At 57.6% G+C, this 18,842-nt stretch overlaps 1 protein-coding gene across 2 annotated transcripts in view; it reads left to right on the forward strand.

The window, feature by feature from the left end:
- The first annotated feature begins 3,321 nt into the window (after positions 1 to 3,321).
- The window catches only part of RALGDS (ral guanine nucleotide dissociation stimulator), a 55,877-nt gene continuing 40,356 nt past the window's right edge, over positions 3,322 to 18,842 (forward strand). The window contains exon 1 of one of the 2 annotated variants that reach the window (XM_039561562.1): positions 3,322 to 3,418. In XM_039561562.1, the coding sequence (XP_039417496.1) occupies positions 3,401 to 3,418 (18 nt within the window). In that variant the 5' untranslated portion in view covers positions 3,322 to 3,400. Of the gene's footprint in view, positions 3,419 to 17,407; positions 17,710 to 18,842 lie in introns of those variants that run through there. The other variant, XM_010397775.3, reaches the window with a different exon arrangement.

Raw genomic sequence — 18,842 nt, forward strand, 5'->3', positions numbered from 1 at the left:
AATTATTGAATTCCTGTGCAGATACTCATAAATCCTCTGTGAGAGGAGTTCTGCAGCAGAGATGATGGGTGATGGAGGGTGGTCTGTGTGTTCTGGGGTACCTGTTTCGAAAAAATTGTGAAGGGCTTGGTCTGAGCTCTGCATCCGAGCTGCCTGTTGGCCAGATCCTCAGCCCTCTGATTGACAGGGTAATGGCCTGGTTTGTGCTGTGCCAAACATGTTTATTTTCCTGGCAGGCCTGCAGCTTCTCCCCAGGGGAATGGCTTGTGTTGTGTGACACAGTTCTGCTCCACAGGGCTGTGGTTTCAAGCAGTACCCACAAACTCCCAGTGCCTCCAGGGAGCAGGAGAATGGCTGCAGAAAAACACCCCCCCGGTGCTGTGTGGGAGATGTTCCCTGAATCAGCTTGTGCCCTCCTCTAATTAATGAAAGGCTGGACTTCTGTTGTCATCTCCTGCTGATTAATCCCCTTCCCCCACCAGCAGCAGCGAGCTTTCCTTCTCCCAGTTTGGATTGTGCAGCCTGGGGCTTGTGTGCAGTGTGGGAGCTTCACCAGGACCTGCTTTCTGATGTGCATTCCCCACCCACACCCAGTGCACAGCAGGGAAACTGAGGCACTCGGCAGGAAGGCAGCAGAGTGTCACTCTTGTCTTCCTCCACTCACCACAGGGGACAATGTAGTCTTAAGCGTTCTTGTGCCAAAGGAATTTGGATTTGGAAATGCAGGGAACTGCATGAGAAGTGAATCACCACATGTAAGTAAACCCCACTGCCTGGGGATGTCATTGTGCTCTCAAGGTATTTGCCAGTCAAGCTCTTAACCCAGCCTCAGATCATCGGCTTGTTGCCTTCCCAAGGGCCCCTTGTTCCTTCCATCCCTTTCTGCTCGGCTGCAACAGACTCATCATTCATTGTCCCTCTGATTTAAGCACCCATCTGACAGGCTGTTTCTTTCCTTCTCCCTGCTGCTGCCTTGCCCAGGGCACCCACCCCCAAAGGGCAAATTTCTCTGCCTGGTGTGAAACAGAAACTTCCAGCACTGAGTATGACTTGAGGTGGGGCCAGACTGTGATCCTCTCCTTCTCCCCACTGATGGCACAAGAATCATTTCCACTAAGCCAAATTAGGACTCTTTTCCACTCCTGTTTGGGTTTCCCCTCCCACAGCTGATGTTCCCTGACATTTTTGACCAGAAATGTCGTTTTGTACCACACAGCACCAGTTACAAAGGGACTGGCTTAGTCAAACTTTCTGTGGGTGAGATGTGTGGCTTTGGGGCACGGAAATGAGATGTTCACTGAGCAGAGGGAGATGAGGAGGGGCAAGAACATCAGTTACACGTTCCCTGCACAACACCAGCTTGTGGAAAAGCCACGTGCATCTGGCTGGCTTCATGCAGCTGAGGCAGCGCGGTGGTGGAAAGGAGCTGGAAGGCCGGGAGCTCCCTGCCAGAGCTGCTGGGTTCACTCCCCTGCCCTTTGTCCCACCTGTTCAGCCTGTGGCTCTCTGAGGGAGGAACTGTCTCTGTCTCTTGTTCTGTGTTCACACAGGGCCCAGTCTGGGTCACTCCATGGGGGTTTGCTCCTATCTCAAAGGGCAGCTCTTAGCACCAAGGTTATTATTTTCTCACTTGAGTCCCACCTGCTCCGCTTCACCTCCTGCCCCAGCAAGTCCCCGTGGGACCCCAGGGCTGACACACACAGAGCAACAGCTGCTCTCCAGGTGGAGTGACAGTGACAGTGACAGGCCGTTCTGGGGACAGCAGGAACTGGAGAAGGAGTTACAGGAGTGGGTTGGGTTGTACTTTACTCACGGTAAATCCCCAACCCTGCGGTTCTGCTCCACACAATCAAATAATTTAGGGAATCATCACTAGAAAAACACATCTGAAGAGTGACATTTAAATGTCTGCCTGCCCACCAGACTCCCTCCTTTCTCCACGAGTGTTGCTGTACTGACTTGACTTTCCCGTGCTATATTTAGGTTAAACATAGATCCACCAAATGTTGCTGTTTTGTGTAAAACTAGTGTAAAGCCCTAGGAGTAGAAACGCAGTTTTAGCCACGAATCTCTACTGCTCCTATGCCCACCTCATCCCCCTGCTCCCCTGCTGAGCCTTTAGCCAATTTAAAGCGAGCCAGATGAGTACAAATCACATTTAAAAACGGTTTTCGTTCTGGCGTGGTTTTCAGTGAGTTTTGCCAGCAGCAAATCACACAGTTCTAGACCTTTTGAAGTACGTGTTTTTCTCACTGCTGAGCACTGACACCGTTTCTATAATTAGAACGATGTTGCTCTGTAGCAGCATCTAGTGCCAGAGCCAGAGCCCTGGCAGCACCTTTTCCTTTCCTGGCTGCGCTCCCCAGCCAGAGCTGCTGGTTCAGCTGGCCCGGAGCCCCGGAGGAGCGGGACGGTCAGGTGCGATGGGCTGCGCCTTGTGGCTCATTCCCGCTGTGACCCCGGAGAAAGGGGGGTGGCTGCGGGGTGTAGGTGCCCAGGACCAGCATTGCAGCGCCCGGGAGCACTCGGCCATGGAGTGACGCAGCTTCTCCCGGCTCCTTCTTCTCCTGCCATGGCTGTAATGGCTCATGTCACCGGCCTCACGATGACAAACGCTGCGGACCGGAGCCGCTCTGTTTCCAGGGCAACCCCGCTGGCTCCCCAGCTCCCGCTCCAGCGCTCCGGCCGTGCGCCCGCAGCTCCAGCAGCGCTTCCCGGGGGTGCCCCCGTGCCCCGTTCCGGTGCGGGGCTGAGCGGAGATGAGCAGCCGGGTGTCGGTGTCGTGCCCTGGCTCCCTGCCCCGGCCTCTCCTCCTGGAGGGGTCCGGCTGGGGACAGCCCGGAGGGTCCCGGGGGTCTCTAAGCCACGGCCCCAAGCTCTTCTCCTGTTGGTACCGCACGGCAGCGCCGCTCCCCACCCACACCACCTGCTCCCTGGCGGGGTCTGCACGGTGCCTTCCCGCAGGTCCTGCCAGCCCCGCGGCGTCCGCAGCTCCCACTCCCGGGGGAAAACACACGCGAAGTGCGGAGGGGTGCCCCGGGTGCCCCTGGAGCGGTGCCCGTGCGTGCGCCCACGGGCGCGGGTGGCACCAGAGAGGTGCCCACGAGTGCCCCCGCTGCAGCCGCGCACCCACCCTCCCGGGAACGGGGCCGGGCAGAGCCGGGAGCCGCCCCCGCCCTCCCGGTAGCGGCGCCCGCCCCGGTCCCGCCCCGCGCTCGGCTCTCCCGGCCGCGCTCGGCGCTCCGCGCTGGCGGCTCCGCGGGAGCGGCGGGGGCCCATGGCCGGCGCGGAGCATCGCCCCCGGCCGCCGGGCAGCGCGGCGGGGCCGTGAGTGCGGCCCCGGCACCCGCAGCGGGGCCAGCGGCTCTCGGCGCGGCGCTGGGGCTATGAGCGGGGCACGATGATGATCGACACCCAGGTGAGTGCGCGGGGCGCCCGCCGGCTTTGTCCCCCCGAATTGCCCCGACCCGGTGCGCTGTTGCCGGGCTCGGTCCCCTCCAGAACCCTCGTTAGAGGGGGCTCAGGGAGGCCCACGCGTGTCCGCGGCGAGTGACTGATGCGTGCGCCGTGCCAGGGAGCCGGGGGGCTCTGGCGGGGCTTGCTGGGGGTCTGTAGCTGCAGATGTTCGTCCCTTGCTGCCTGTTGGGGTCGGGGGACGCTGTACGTGCCAGCAGCCCGCGCCCCTGGTCTGCAGCGGGGGCTTCAGCGGAGGAGAAGCAGCAGCTTTGCCGAGGGACTGGGGGAAGTCTGTTTTTCAATGTTTTTTCTTATTTTTCTTATATTCTGTTTGCTTAATGGGTAAATGCGGCTGGTGGGAGAGGAGGTGGAGGATTGGGAACGACAGGGAGACAGTTTGGGACGGGGTCTGAAGGCGCTGCGATGCTGCAGCAGCCGCTGTGCTGCGATGCTGCTGGCAGGCTGGCGCTGCTACGTGCTGTGCCAAGCCGGGGCCAGCTCTCCTGGCACCGCTCAGGCCAAGTGGCATCAGCAGGTCCCTTGTCTCTTCCTGGTGTGTTTATGAGGCCACAGAAGCTAAATCGAGCCGAGGTGGGCTAAAGCTCTGCACTCCCAAACCCACTGGTGCTTTTGGGGCAGGGGAGGATGGAGCAAAGGCATGAAATTTGGGGGTGGCACCAGAACGTGACTCTCGGTTTGGTCCTGATGCTCCTCTGACTTTTTACTTTCTATTCCTCTTCTGATGTTCCCCTCCTGATCCCAGCCCTGGGAAGGGGGGTCTGTGCTGCTGCCGTTGTGGGGGTGGTGGGAAGGTAAGTGGGCAGCAATGGCTCCTTGGAGACCAGGGATGAATAAAGGGAAGGGCTGATGCTGTGCTGGAGAAGTGGGCTGGGATCCATTTTTGGACTGGAAAATGTGCATTCCAGAGCTGCCTCCTGCACCCTGTGGGTCTGTTTGGTCTGGGCCTCCCTCACCTTGGCCCAGCCTAATAAACAAAAGCTGAATTAGCTCTCTTGGGGGCACGTGTATGAGGCAGGCCCTAGTGCCAGCACCAGCACGTGCTGGATGGATGGTGGCATGTCCCTTTGGCAAAGGGCAACCAAAATACTGGAGTTTGGCTCCTGACCCTGCCACGGGACAAGAACAAGAGTTCTCTATCATTATGGAGTGGAAAGATTGATCTTGCTGGAAGATCTAGAAAATTAAAGGTGTAAGGTTGTCTAGAAACAGATGTCCAGAACTCAGCCTCCCAGGCTGGGGGATGCACGTTGCATCCTACGGAATGTTTTGCATTAAGGTCTCAGCTTTAGTCTTCCTGTCGCTTTTTTATGCTTACCCCATTTTATATATTTATTTATAGATATATTTTATGTGGGTAAACTGAGGCACGTAGAGATACTTGTTCCAAGCCCAGGATCCTGCGTGGGTGGAAAGCAGAGGTTGAAAGCCCTGATTCTGCCTGCTGAAGAGGATGAGCCACTCTGCCTTTTAAGGGGTGCAATTCATTGAGGTCCTGTTGTTTGTGGCTACCAGTTAAGAGGAATTTCCAGCTGCACCCGCAGCTGCACCCTGCCAGTTCTGAGGGCTGTACAGCTACGTTTTTCATGCCTTGTAAATGTTTCTCTCCCTGGTTGCTACGGGAAAGACCCACAAAAACAACTGGTAAAACTGAGTGTTACAAAGTAAATAAGCTGAGCAAACAAGGAGATTTTTTTTTCATCTTTAAGTGCTGCAGGTGTGTTGTTCCAGGTGTCCTGACATGTGAAAGCAAAGGTTCATGTGCAAGGGTGAATTTTAGCCTTTAAAGCGGAAACCTGCCCTTGAGCTGGGTCAGAAAGTGGCTTCCACCCTGAACCAAGCTCCCAGAGCAGCAGGCTCATCCCCTCTCTCCCTTTCTGGCCATTTGGGCAGGAGAAGGGAGCAGATGGTGGATGAGCGGTCTTGGGGCTGGCTGGGGGCAGGACTCAGAGAGCACGAGTGCAGGCAAGCAAGGCTGGAGCTGGATTTGGTTTTGTCTTTCCTTTCATCTGCTCCCAGCATCTGAAGTGGCTCCAGTGGCTCGGAATTAACTCTTGGTGTTGCTCTGCAGGGGCAGGGGGGCGAGCTGGCAACAAGTGACAGCAAGCGAGGGTCCAGCTGGCAGCAGGGGCTGGGAGGCAGCAGGTGGAGAGATGCAAAGTCCCTCCTCGGCATGGCTCAGCCACTCCATCTGGAGCTCCCACTCACGCCTGTGTCTGTGTGCCTGGGCTGATCAGACATGAGCAGAGGATGCAGCGACTGCTGCAGGCTCCAGAATAAATCTCTGGGACGTTGTAATGATGGATCTGACATCCCCGAGCTCAGTGCACTGTATTATCTTCGGGGCCAGTTTGCTCAGAGATGACTCTTTCAGTGAAGAAATGAGGAGCTTTTCAGGGCTTTGGTTATTCAGGGGTTGTGTTTTGCATCTCCTCACAGTGTTTTCACTCTGTCATTCCTTAAACGGTGCCTGGTTGCTGGACCTGATCAGGGCAGTCAGGGCTGCTGATCTCAGGTGGTGATCACCAAAGCAATCTGCACTATCCATCACCATGGATTTTGCTTCTGATACCTTTCCCATTGCTATAGCAACCCATCTGACGAGGATGCCAGCGCGCTTTCCAGGCAGTGTGTGCAGGGAAACTGCTTCACCTGCCACCAAGCTGCCACCACTTGTGGGGCAGGGCTGGTTAACTGGCAACTGCACATGGGTGCTGAGCCTGGAGAGGCAGAGGAGCTGCTATCAGCTCCCTCAGGCTGACCTTGCTCTCCCAGGTGCCTCCACCACCTGCAGTTTCCCTGGGATATCAGGGTGATTCAGTACAGGTGGGGGGAGTGCACGGTGCCTAGTGCCAGGATCTGGGATTTCTCTCCGAAGGAGATGCTCAGGATGGTGTGAAGGAGCTTGTCAAGGCCCAGTGAGTGTTCGGGGCTGCTTCCCTCTTCCCCCTCCCCCTGCGTGTGGAGAGGCTGGAAGATGGGCCTCAGCTCCAGGGTGCTGATGGAGGAGGGTGAATGTTTGCCTGCTTTTGCCAAGTGAGCCTGTTCCCTCCTCCGTATCCTTCACACTCTGCAGTCACTAGATGGGCACCAGGACGTTCTCTGTTCTGCTCTGCCTCCTCATCCTGCTGTCCTGTGCTTTCCGTGCAAACCAGAGGCCGTCCAGCTGTGAGTGGGCATCAGGACAGTTGGGGGGCTGCCTTCCCTTTGCAGTGATGCTGCTGGCTCGGCGCTGGCTGGGGATATGTTGTGCCCGGTGTGGCCTTCGGGCTGTGTGAGCCCTGCGAGGGCCGGCCAGGGCTGCCCCGAGCCCAGCGGGGCTGTGCAGCAGATGGCACTGTTGTTTTCCCTATGAGTTGTTGCCGTGGCTTCGCTTCCTCAGCGCTGGGAAGGGTCAGCGGTGATGGGAGCGTGGACAGGGCCGGCGTCCAGCTCCCTGGGAAAGCCCAGCACGCCAAGCTGGGCTCCGCTGTGGGGAGCAGAGCTCGGTGTTTGGGCACCGCTCACCCAGGAGAAGCCGTGCTTGTCTTCATGGTGATGAGTAACATGAGCCAGCTCCATCCTTGGACACCTCTGGTCCAGCCCCCAAATCCTCTGTGGGTCCGCTGGGAGAGGCCGTGTCAGTCACCGCGTCCCTCCTATGAAAAGAAACCCCTGATCCACCGCTTCCTTTTGCGCTTGTCCCCAGTGTCACCAGCCAAGCCCTCCCCCAGCTCTCCCCCAGCGCTCCGTAAACAGCAGGGAACGCGTGACCTTTCCATCAGCCGGGGCCCGGAGCGAGAGGTGCCGGTGCCGCTTTCCAGGCTGCCGCATCCGCGCCTCCAGTGTCACGACGGGAGCATTTTCCACGTGCTGTGGCTGGACTGTCACAGCCCTGGCGTTCAGGGGTGGCAGTGGCAGCTGCTGGCAGCTGTTTGGGTGCTCCCAAACAAAATCCATCCCTCTCTGCCCGGCGCCGGCTGCCGCGGGATGCGCTGGCGGAGCCTCCAGATGTTGACAGGTTTTCCTGCTGGGATCGCCCGAGTCCAGCCCGCGTGACCTGCGGTGGGGTTCACCCATCTGTTTTCCTTGAGGATTTGCATTTTTAAGTGGCTGGGTTTCCTGGGGACCTTTTGGCTCCCAAGGCACCGCGGGTGCGCCCGGGGCGGGTCTGTGCGGGTGTCTCCGCGGATATTCGCTGTCTCCGCTGATATTCCTCTGCGCTGCACGCCTTGGCCGCGGGTCAAAGGCAATGTTTGTAGACATGAGCTGACGTCAGAGGCGGCTCGGTGCTGGCGTGCTGGGGGATCACAGAGTTTCCGCTCCCTCGAGGCCCTACAGTGCAGCGGGAGTTCATCCTCTGCAAGGATTTACAGCCCCCTCCGTGCTCCCAGGTTTGCTGTGGCTCCTGTGCTTGGAGCTGCTGAAGCTCACATGCTCCCTGGAATAGGTGTAGCTGCAATTCAGGGTCCTTCACCACCCTGCCTAGAGAGACGTTTCAAAGATGGGAGAAAGGGAGAAGGAGAATGAAGGGGCTGGGGGAGAAGGAAGGGGTGCAGCAGTGCCCCGATGGGTCAGAGGGTGGAGAAGCCCTTCCTTGGTCTGTCCTGCCCTGTGTGGCATCTGGAGAAAACCAGAAACTTTAGAGGTGGTGGCAGAGCTCTGGGATATCAAAACATGTGGGATGTCAAGGCATCCCAGATCAGGCCCTGCACTTCCCTGTAGGGTCTAGAAGAGAAAGGGAGGAGGAGAGGAGTGAGGTGTGGTGCAGCCATTGCTGTGGGCTGGCCAGCGCTGTCAGGAGGGATCACTGGAGAAGCGCTCCTGGCATCCTGGAGGAGATGTGCGGGTTGCTGGCACGGCCAGAGGTGATGCTGTGCCCGGGATTCAGGATGTGGCCGTGTGAGCCTGGTCTCGTGAGGGCAGATAACACCCTGCAAGCCGAGTCTGGCTCATGGGTTCTCGGGACATCTGCTGTCTGTTTTTATCTTCCCTCTCCCATGCAGTCCCACTCTGTTTCCCACTCCCTGCCTGGGCTGGCGGCAGGAATCAAACCCTGCAAAGTCCTGAAGGAGCCCGGCCGGCTCCGTGCGAGCCCTCAGCACGGAATGGGGAGGTCGAGGTCATCCCTCAGTGCAGCCAGGAGGTCCCTTTGAAATCTTCAGCAGCCGCCCTGCCCCTCGGCCTCGCTGGCTCCATCCCCCAGCGGATTTCCCACCGAGTGTTTCCTGCCTGTCCCTCTCGGCCGTGTCCCACACAAACACAGCTCTTCACCTCCCCGGGGAGGTGACATCCCCGGCGTCAAAAACAACAAAGGGCAGCCAGGGTGGCGTGGCAAAGTCCAGGGCAGGCAGGAACACCCTGCTCATGGGGACTGAATTACAGGGAACAGGAGCACAGCCATGTTCCTGAATTACAGGGAACAGGAGCACCGCCAGCCCTTGGCTGCTCCCAGCCCCTCTCCAAGGAGGTTGGGCAGCCCCGGCTGCAGAGCCAGTGGTGGAATCTGCTGGGAGGGGATGGAGGAGGCTTCCCACGGTGGTGACGGTGGTCGAGGTGTGCAAAAGCATTGGCTGTGCAGGCCCAGAAAGGCGCTGCTGCCCCAGCTGTGGGGTATCTGTGGGTGCACACTGGGAGAGGGCAGCTGGTCCAGGGCAGGAGCAGCTGAGGGATGGGGCTGAGCCCTGCCTGTGTGGAGGCTGGAGCAGCAGGGCTGGGTGCCCTTTCTTTTTCATCATCATCATCATCATCATTATCATCATTATTTTTCTTTTTTTTTTTTTTTCACTAATTAAACTGTTCTTATCTGAGCCCATGAGGTTTTTACCCTGGGAGAAGTCCCACGTTTTCTGCCCCACGCCCAGCAGGCCAAAGGGAGCACAAATCTCCCCCTCGTTTAAGGGCCCTGTTTTTCTTGGCAGAGGTTGAAAGTCCCAGCAGGCTTCAAACCCTCCCGTTCAGCATTTCCATGGCGACAGGAAGGCTCTTCTGGTGGCTGTGCCGTCCTCGGTGGCACCAAAATAACGAGGCTGGTGCAAGCACTGTGCCTTGGTGGGGGGTTTGGAAGGCAGAGCCTGTGTCGGTGTGGGAGGACTGGACACTCTCCTTCCCCAGAGCTTGTGGAGGGCAGCTGATTTTGCCCCACTGGGGTGAGCCCAAAAGGAGGAAGGGGTTGTTCAGGAGACCATGCCCAGCCTCCTGTGCTGTCAGTGCGTGTGTGGCACTGCTGGCGGTGCTGTGACACCGTGTCCCCGGACAAAGAGCCCATCCTGTGCCTCTGCATCCATAACCCATCCTGGGAAATACCAGCCCTGGCACTTTGCAGTGCTGTGTGAATAACTAATTAAAGGCAGAGGAAGGGGAGATGGCTGCTAAACGCTCCCGCAGCCCGGGGAAGGTGCATTTCTGCTGCTGGCAAGGCGTTTGCGTCCCTCCTGCTGCAGCACAGACCCTCCTCCCCAGGCTGCGGATATCCCCACCTGCCGTTTGGAGGGATCCCTCAGGGATTTCAGCCGGACGAGGCATCGGCCGGGCATCCAGCCCTGTTGTGCGCGGTGGCGCAGCCCCTCATGTGGCACTTGGAGGGAGGTGTGGCCGCAGGACCGCGGCTGCTCCAATCCCTGTCCCTGCGTGCGGCTCAGCAGCGTTTCCCTGGAGCTCAGCGGAGCCTGGCGGCTTCTCCCGCTCGCATGGAAATGCAGCATGGCTCTGGCTGCCTGGGACTGGCTCGGAAATTGGGATTTTACATCCCCTGCAAGCTCGATTTATGGCTTTTTCCCCCTCCTCTGCCTGCCGATGCTAACTGGGGGAGAGGGCTGCGCTCTTGTGATGAAATGTATCCCTTCTCCTTAGAAAGCAGCGAGGAAATTCCCATTCTCCCACGGAATGTTTATATATTTTGGCCCAAGCTGTGTATCTTTTGCAGTCAAACACCCACAAGTAGGGCCAGGTGCAGTGATATTTGTCAGTAGTTCAGGGGCCAGCTCCTGTGAGTTTGCCTGTGTGGGCACCCTGTGCAAAGTCTCCTGGCTCAGTGACCGCAGCCAGAGCCTGTGTTTTGTGGTGGCATCCAACTTTTCCCTGTGGTGGCCACCACTGACCCCTCCCTGGCCACTGTGGGTGTCACAGCGCTGCTTTTGGGGCATTTATCCAGTATTTACTGGAGCTGGGTGCTGCACAGGGTGGCTGTGACTGCTTATACAAGTCCCCTTTGCACTCTTCCCAGTGCTGCTTGAACGGGTGTTTAGTTAATAGGATTATAAAGCTTTCCTGTCGTCAGGCAACGGAAATCAATGGAGGGCCCCTGGGAATGAGCTTCATCCGATTTCCAGCACAGCCCCCGCCCGGGTGTGTGCCCAGAGGCTGCAGCACTGCCCAAGGGGGGATGTGCTGCTCCTCTGTGGTGTTCCCCGCGCTGGTGGGGCCCCCTGGAAATAAGGAAAAAAGGATGTAAAGCTATTGGAAGGTATCCAAAGAAAATGGTGAGAGGGGACTGCACATGGTGGAGACTTCTTTAGTCCCTGGAGGCTGCAAAACAGGCACGAAGAGGGAGGATTGGGAGAGCCTTTGGCTCAGGGTGTACGGGTGGAAACCTCCAGGCTGCCAAAGCCACATCTCTTATCTCTGGAGCCTGGGGTTTGCTGTCTGCCAAGTGACGGGGAGCAGTGGTGTGGATCTGCAGATAACCTCTTGGCCATGGGTAATGCGGGTTAAAGCACGTGTGAGGAGCTGGGGCTGTTTTAAACAGCACGAGGAGAGCAAGCTCCAGGGCTGGGGAGACTGGAACCTCCTCCACTGGGTTTGTTTAAGCTCCAGCTAAGCCCTGGAAAATGTGCTGAAGGGAACAGCCCTGCCCAGCGCTGGGGGCTCGGCCAAGTGGGTGAATTAGGGGATGCTCCATCTCTGGCGAATGCTCCAGACTGTGCTGTGCTGAGCACCAGCTCTGATTGCCTGCAGACATGTGCCCAGAGAGATGCCCTGGCCTTGCTGCAGTCTCACCACAGATGGCTGCTGCTCTGGCCTGTTGGCAGGTGGAATAAATCCCTGTGGAAAAATCGTGATTAGTAACAGTGGGGATTGTCATGGCTTGCTAATACCCTCAGCTCTCCGTTCCCCTGGCTCTTTCTCTTCTCCAGCAAAGATATTTGCAGTGGGAAGCACCTGGTCCTGCTGCTGGGCTGGTGTGGGGACAGCTGAGCCTGCTGGTCCCTGCAAGGTCAGTGTCCAGAGCTGGCCCTGGAGGGGACAGGATGTGCTGACATTTGGGAGCTTATTCTTGGCCCCAATCTGCCGGTGCTGCAGGCTCCCCTGTCAGGCAGGTGTTCTGGGAAATGATGAGGCTTTTCCTTAGGTTTGGAGCTGCAGGGGACAGCGATGGGCACGTGGCAGTTTGTGGCATCGTCCCACATCTGTGCAGCGCCAGCTCCAAAGCCTGGCGTGTGTGCCCAGCCTGGGCAGGGGGGCAGCCGTGCAGGGACACAGACAGCCCAGCAATCCAGGCACAAACACGTGTGGGCCCTATGCCAGGGATTTCCCGGCAGTACAGCCACGCCCGGGTCTCCCTCTCGTGGTGCACGTGGGGTGGGGACGCCGCGGAGGTGTCATCGAAAGGGTTTCATCTGGTGGGAAACAGTTTTGGGGTGAACCAAGAAGGGGTGGTGGGACCAGCCACGGACTGCAGGGAGTCGTGTGGTCCTGTCCTCCTCCTTCCCTCCGGCAGTGGGGTGGAACGGGGGGCAGGAGGGAGCGGGGATCTGCCCGGGGACGCGAGGTCCTTCCCCACCCCACGTGTGAGCGGTTCTGGAATGGCTGTGTCGTGGTGGAAGGGCAGGAATCCCCTCCTGGAGCAGCTCTGCCCACCCGGGGGCTGCTGCAGCGGTGTTCCCATCCCGGGCTCTGTCCCCACCTCCGCAGGAAGGGAGGTTATGGAAACTCAATAAACTGTTGCCATGACAGCCCCGAGCACGGCCCCCTCCCGGTGCCGTACCCACCGTGACAGCTCGATATTCCCAGCTCCCCTGGGACTGATCTCAGGCAGGGGCTGAGGCTGCTGGATCGCAGGCAGGATTCCCTGCCGGTGCAGGGGAACGGTCTGGGAAGCAGGAAGGAGCCGTGTGGGTAGCCGGTGTTCCCTTTCCTAGGTGGGAGCGGTACTCCTGGTCCCCTGTGCTTCCTCCCCAGCCCCAGGAGCACGGCAGGTCCCCGTTGCTGCGGTGACAGTCTCCATGGAGACCGGTCCAGCACAGCTGCATCCCGGGGACCACGACAGAGGAGGCCGTGGGGATGCATCCCCCTCCCCACGGGGACACGCTGGCTCCCGGGGTGCACTGTCAGCCCCCAGGCGAGCGTGGAAATGGAAATCCCTCAAGTGGCAAATGTGTGGAGGAATCCCAAGGAAACTAATTGGTTTCCCCCCACCCCTCCTTTAATGCTTGTTGGCTTTCACTCCATGCTGGTAATTGCTGCTCTGCACCTATTAAAAGGCCGTCTCATGCTTCGCACGGGCTTGATTGTGAATTAATTTTGCATACGTGTCTATTCTGGGGAGCATGGGAATTTATTCAGGATGCCGAATGCCAGACGGGCTTTCCAGAGGCGTGAGGTGCGGCACAGGCTGTGCCTGCTCTCAGGAGCGACTTCGAGGGAATGACAGTGGCTTCTCCAAATAAATGCCTGAAAACAAGGGTGCAGATTCAAATCAATGGGATTTATTCCCACAACTAGTTTGGGACAAGACATCGTGGGTGCTTCTGTCTATCCCATTTGAGATTCCTCTTAGGTGCCGAGGTGCCTTTGATTTTCCCTGGGAAATAGGTATCCTACCTGCTCATGGTCTCCTGGAAGTCCCACCAGGTTCCATCTCCATATCTGTGCCCATACCTGCCTCTCTAAATCTACCCACAGGCCTTCTGTAAATGCCACAATTCTCCAGAGAAACGCTGTTGGGTTGGGATTTCCGTGGTTTTGAAACCAGGTTCCCTCTTTCTGTTACCGAGAAGTGTCAAAGGGGAAGAGCTATTGGGATTTTCCATTTGCCATTTACTCGTCATGCTGCTTTCTTTCCCCTTTGCCTTTCTGTCAGCCTCGCACAGTGAAAATAAACCAGCTGGTTTCGTGTTATTTCTCTCGAGTACCGCGCTCTGGCGCAGGATGCTGTGATGTTTGGGCATGGAGTTGCAATTTCCTTCGAAAAACAAACTCGCCATTGTTACTCCTGGGGAATTTCTTTCATTTTGTGGAGGTCTTTGATGCTTGAAATCAAGCACTGGAGTCAGTCTTCCTTAGGGGGGCTTTTGTGAGTCACTGGGTGCAAGGAATTCCCAGCATCATGGGAGAGGTTGGCCGCTGGTTTTTGGAGCATCCCAAATGTTCACACCATTGCAGCAATCCTCCTGTGCATGAGTTTGTCCCTGAAAGCTGCATTCACCTGTGCAGAGGTTCAGTCGTGGTGTGCTCAAAATGATGTTTTTGCAAGGTGACAGAGGCTGTTTGAACCTTAAGGAGGGGATGCACTTCCCAGTGCAGGAGCTGGTCTCTCCCTGAGGCAGCAGCGGAGCAGTTGGGGGCAGGATGCACCCAGCACAGGAATTACAATGAATTTGCCCTGCAGTTGCTCTGTTCCTGCCAAGACTCTTACTGGAAAACAGCATTTTCCCAGTAATGGTTGCTAAGCACTGAGGTCTCATGATGGGCTTTATCTGCTCAGCTGGAGCTGCAACAATAAAGCTCCAGTGCAAAATGAAGCAGGGAAACATCACTGGCTGTGCTGGGGCTTCCCTGTCCTCCAGAGGCAATACCAGGAGGAGATTCCTCCTTCACCCAGGCAAGGCTGGCCCACGCTGCTGTGGGGCTCCAGCAGCAGCTCAGTCCTGTGCCAGTGGGGATGGCTCCGTGCACAGGGATGGTTTCGGTGCTCGGCTGCTGTTGCCGGCAGAGCTGGGATCGTAGCACGGTTTCCACTCACGTCAGCCAGACTGGAGGAGCAGGAGGATGAAGCTGTCATTTAGAAATCTGCGTAGGATCATCCTGTCTGGGCTGGTTTGACGGTGGGGGATTCTTTGCTTTGTATTTCTGCTGCAGATCTCCCAGTGGGAAAGGGTTCAAAGCCACCCTGGCGGTTTCTGCTGAGGGACCGTTACCTTCCCCGGTGGCTGAGGCAGGTGGCCAGGCACACTGGTGGGTGGACATGCATGAGCTGGCCCCAGAAGAGGAGGGGAAGGTTTCACACCATGTCTGGGGCTAGGTGAATGCCCACAATATCTGGCTGGCTACCTTTGACCGAAGCAGTCCATGCACAGCAGCTCCCATGTCCCGTCAATCCACCGTGTCCCATTCCTGTTGGTTTGAGATGGTTCTCTGGAGCATCTCTTCTTTTGTCCAACCTCTGCTGCTGCTGCTTTGCCTAGTGTCCCTCCTTGCACTTGGAGTTTTGCTTTGTTTCACAGTCTGCCCATGTGGTTTGTGACTTTTCCAGAAGGATTGTCCCTTTTGGCATCTTTATGGCTGCCAGGTGGGATGTCACTGGGCTCTGGGGACCAGCAGAGCAGACTGAGCCCCTGCCAGAGTTGTGTGCTCTGGGGTGGCAACCTCTGAGTCTGTCCCTAGCCCTTGAAGTCCAGGGAAGCCCCGGAAACCAGGGCACCAGCAGGTGATGAGACTCCCACACCTGCACACCTCCTCTGCAGAGATTCCAATTCCTGTGGTACAGATCAGCTGCTGAACAGGTTGATGAGTTCCTGGGAATGGTAGCCCTTGGAAATTTTGGCACTTGAGTGTGAAATCTGTGTCCTTCTCAGGATGTTTGGAAGCTGCAATCTCAGCTGAACAAGCCCAGCTTGTTACTGGAAAGTTGTTGTTGGAAAGCCGAGCTCTGCTGACCGGTTGTTGCAGGCAGGTGAGTAACCTGAGCTGGGGCTGAAGCACAGGTTTGAATCACCTTTCCTGGAGCCAGAGCTGTGGGCACTGCCTGTGCTGAGGGCAGGGTTTGGTGCTGGTGAAATATGGGACAGTCCTCCATGGGAATGCGCTTTGCATTGAGTCACCAGGGAATCATGAAGGAGCAGGACAGACTGCCTGTGCCAGGGAGTTTCCAGGGCTGTGGCACTGCCTCTGTGGCATGAAAAGAGTTGCCAAAATTCTATCAGTCAGCAGCTGGGGCATGGCCCTGGAAATTTTGCCTTGTCCACGTGCTCCAGCTGTGATCTCCCCTCTCTCCTCCCCTGCAAATCCGTTCCTGGGGCTGCTGCAGTGCTGCTCATCTCAGCCATATGGTGGATAAAAAAATCTGCCTAATTTCCAGTTAAAACTTAATTTATGGTGGGTTTATCCCTATTTGGTCCCGTTCCAGGCTTGCCCATTAGCTCCCATTCCTGCAGCATGTACGGGCTGGTGTTCTCATCCTTGCATTTCTCCCGGGAATGATGGGCCAGACCCCGCTCCAGTCCCACACTCTGCCCCGGCTGGGAAGTGGCACGGAGGGTCCGTGTGTGTGTGTGAGACCCCTCTAACCCCGGCGTCTTGGCTCTGGCTCCTCCGCGGATGAGTCAGCCCGGCGCTGGCTTGGCGCTGAGCGGGGCTCGCCAAGCCCAGCTTACCTAACGCCGCAGGAATGCCTGGCTCAGCGGGGCTCCTCGGCTCTGCTCCGACACCCGGGCGTGCTGCGAGCTGCGCTTGTGGCCTCGGGCAGCGGCTGCGTTTGGGAAAACCGGGAAAAGTCTGCACGGTCCCAGACCTTTGCCCTGCAAGAGACTCCTCAAAGTAGCACCCACAAAACCACCCAAAAGCGCCTGCCTGGAGCAGGGTCTGTTCTCCCTATTTATGTCGCTCCTGCCGGGCCCAGCTAGAAGGGCAGCTGTAAGGACATAAACTCCTGTTTGTTTGAGGGCAGTGGGGATTTCCATTGGCCTTTCGCCCCGGCCCCTCTGTTGGGTACATAGCTGGCCCCAGGGGCCCCCCTGGTTGGGTGTGAAGAGATGAACCCACCAAAGTGCTTCTCTAATGCTGCCCCCGCTGGGAAGAGACACCCCTGGGTGTCACCCCTGTCACTGAGCCTGGGCTCTGCAGCTGCTGAGGGTGAGGTGATGGCTCATGGACTTGGCCCCAGGTTCACTCTTGTTTGTGAGAGCAGTAACCTCCGTGTGATCCATGTCTGCAGGTGATACATGAGTTGCTCCACGTCGAGACTCCCATTTCACTGCTACTGTTGGTGAAAATTCTGTAGGAAGGTGCTTTTGATAGCAAACCCACCCCATTTTGTGCCATACTTCCTTTAGCAGAGCTCCGGTTTGGATTCGCAGGTGCTCTGGTGGGAAAGGCAGCCGGGAATGCTCACCTGGGCAAAACTTTCCATGCACAATTGTCCTACAAACGAGGTGGTCGTCAGTGCCATGCTGCATTCCCAGCGCCATAAGGTCCCCGAGCACTCTGTGGATGTGAATTATTTAAGCCTCACTGTGGTCCTTGGAGTACAGGAAGGCGTTGAGCTGAAACTGCCTCTGACAATGGAAAACAGGGATGGGAGAAGAGATGGGAAGAAAAGCGGAGGCTCCAGCTCCGACCATTCATGCTCCCCCTGTTTCACACCCCCTCATCCTTCCAGCTCTGCCTGTTTGCCTGTCACAACAGCCAGAGGGAAATGCTGTAAGTGCTGCAGACGCGGTCTGATCATAATCAGAAACCAACAGCAGGCAGGACCTGTTGTGTGTCTCCAAGACAATGCGCGGGCTTGGCGAGTGCCACGCATGTCGATGAGGCTGGGGAGCTCCCGGCGGGGCCGGAGCAGCAGCCGGAGCCAGCACCGAGGTTATCCCGAGAAAAAGGAGAAGCTGGGGGCCGGCAGGGAGCCGGGGCAGGCTGGCCAGAGGCTGCTTCCCCAGCCTCGGGAGCGGCGGCGGCTGCACACACGCACGCACACAGGCGCACTCGCTCACACGCGCGCACGCTCAGCTCCCGGTGCAGCTCCTCGCCGCTCTTTGATTCGCGAGGGAGGAAACAAGACCTCGTAGGAGCGGCAGAAGCAGCAGCTGTTGGCAAGATGCGCTGACAAAATTGGACGGGGAGAGAGATCTCCAATCGGTTTCGCCGCCTGGGCTGGACCTGCTCCTGGGAGAGGAGCGGCGGAGGAGAGAGAGGAGGATGAGCAGCCCCTCCATCCCCGGGAAGATGGAGGCAAAACCTTTGTTCAACGTGCAGAAGGCTCTGGTGCAGCCTGTGCAGATGTGCATGTTGGATATCCCCCTGAGCGTGCAGGATGACGATGTAAGTACAAGGCAAGGGAGCTGCCAGCCCGGGGCCGGCTCGGGGACACGGTGGGTGTGTGAGGGGCAGAGAGGTGCTGTGACCCCACCCCGGCACCATCCGGGGGTGGTGAACTTCTGGCAAAGTTGACGATGCCAAGAGCTGGCACCGCCTCCAGATGTGACTGTTTCCTCTCTGGTGTATTTTGAGGCAGACAGTGGCGCTTGCCAAATCCAGGGCACCAAAACGAAAGCAGGGGTTTGGGAGGGAGGGGAAGCCTTTCTGTGTGCAGTAAGAGTCGTGTTGTAGCTCGATGCGAAAGGGAGTGTTTGCTGTGCGTGTCCTGGCTCTGCTGCCCTGGAGTGGCTGGCGGGTGTGAAAGCCTGGGAGGCAGCTCTGCCTTCACACACCTTGGTGGCTGCCCTGCCTGGTGTCACCGTCCGTGGGCATCGGTCCTGCCCTCTCGCTCTGCTGCGGCTGCAGGGTTTGGTTCACGATGCAAAAACTGGTGTCGATTGCAGCATTGAGGCAGAGCTTTCCCAATGTGGGTCAGGGGATTCCTGCTGAGGGCTCCCCTTGCTGCCGTAACTCTGCCCCCCACAGAAAGACCCCCCGAATGTGACTGTGCATGAGGGACCGTGGGATAAAGCTACTGGAGAACCCAAAAATCAAGGGCAATGCTTTTTAGGGCTGGTGGGCGGTGAGCGGTCGGTGTTGCACCTGTGTAAGGGTTTTGGGTGTGATCCAGGTGCTGTTAAAATTTGAGGCAAAACTTGCTTTGATTTTTGGAGCAGGGAAAGCCCAGCTCTTGCTGTGTGTGCTCAGGGTGTGTAGTGTCACTGCAGGAGCCTTAAATCTGGATTTTCTCGATGGCCACCAACTGATCTGTCACAATCACTGTTACCTTCTCCTCAGCATTATGTGTGTGTTTAAAGAGGTGAAATGACAGCACAGAAACGAGCCCAGTTCCCTTAGAGGAGGCAGTACTTTCCTGCAGGGCGGTGTGTTGGATCCTGGCAGGGTGGGGAGCCCCAGCCCAGCATCCTGAGTGTCCCTGCAGGCACAGGGGACTTGCAGGGAGCCTCCTACATTTAGAAACACCCCGGGGGGCTTTGCCAGGATCGGCGGTGTTGCTGCACTAATGAGGATAATGA

Source organism: Corvus cornix, chromosome 17, assembly GCF_000738735.6.
Source record: "Corvus cornix cornix isolate S_Up_H32 chromosome 17, ASM73873v5, whole genome shotgun sequence".
Lineage (NCBI taxonomy): Eukaryota > Metazoa > Chordata > Aves > Passeriformes > Corvidae > Corvus > Corvus cornix.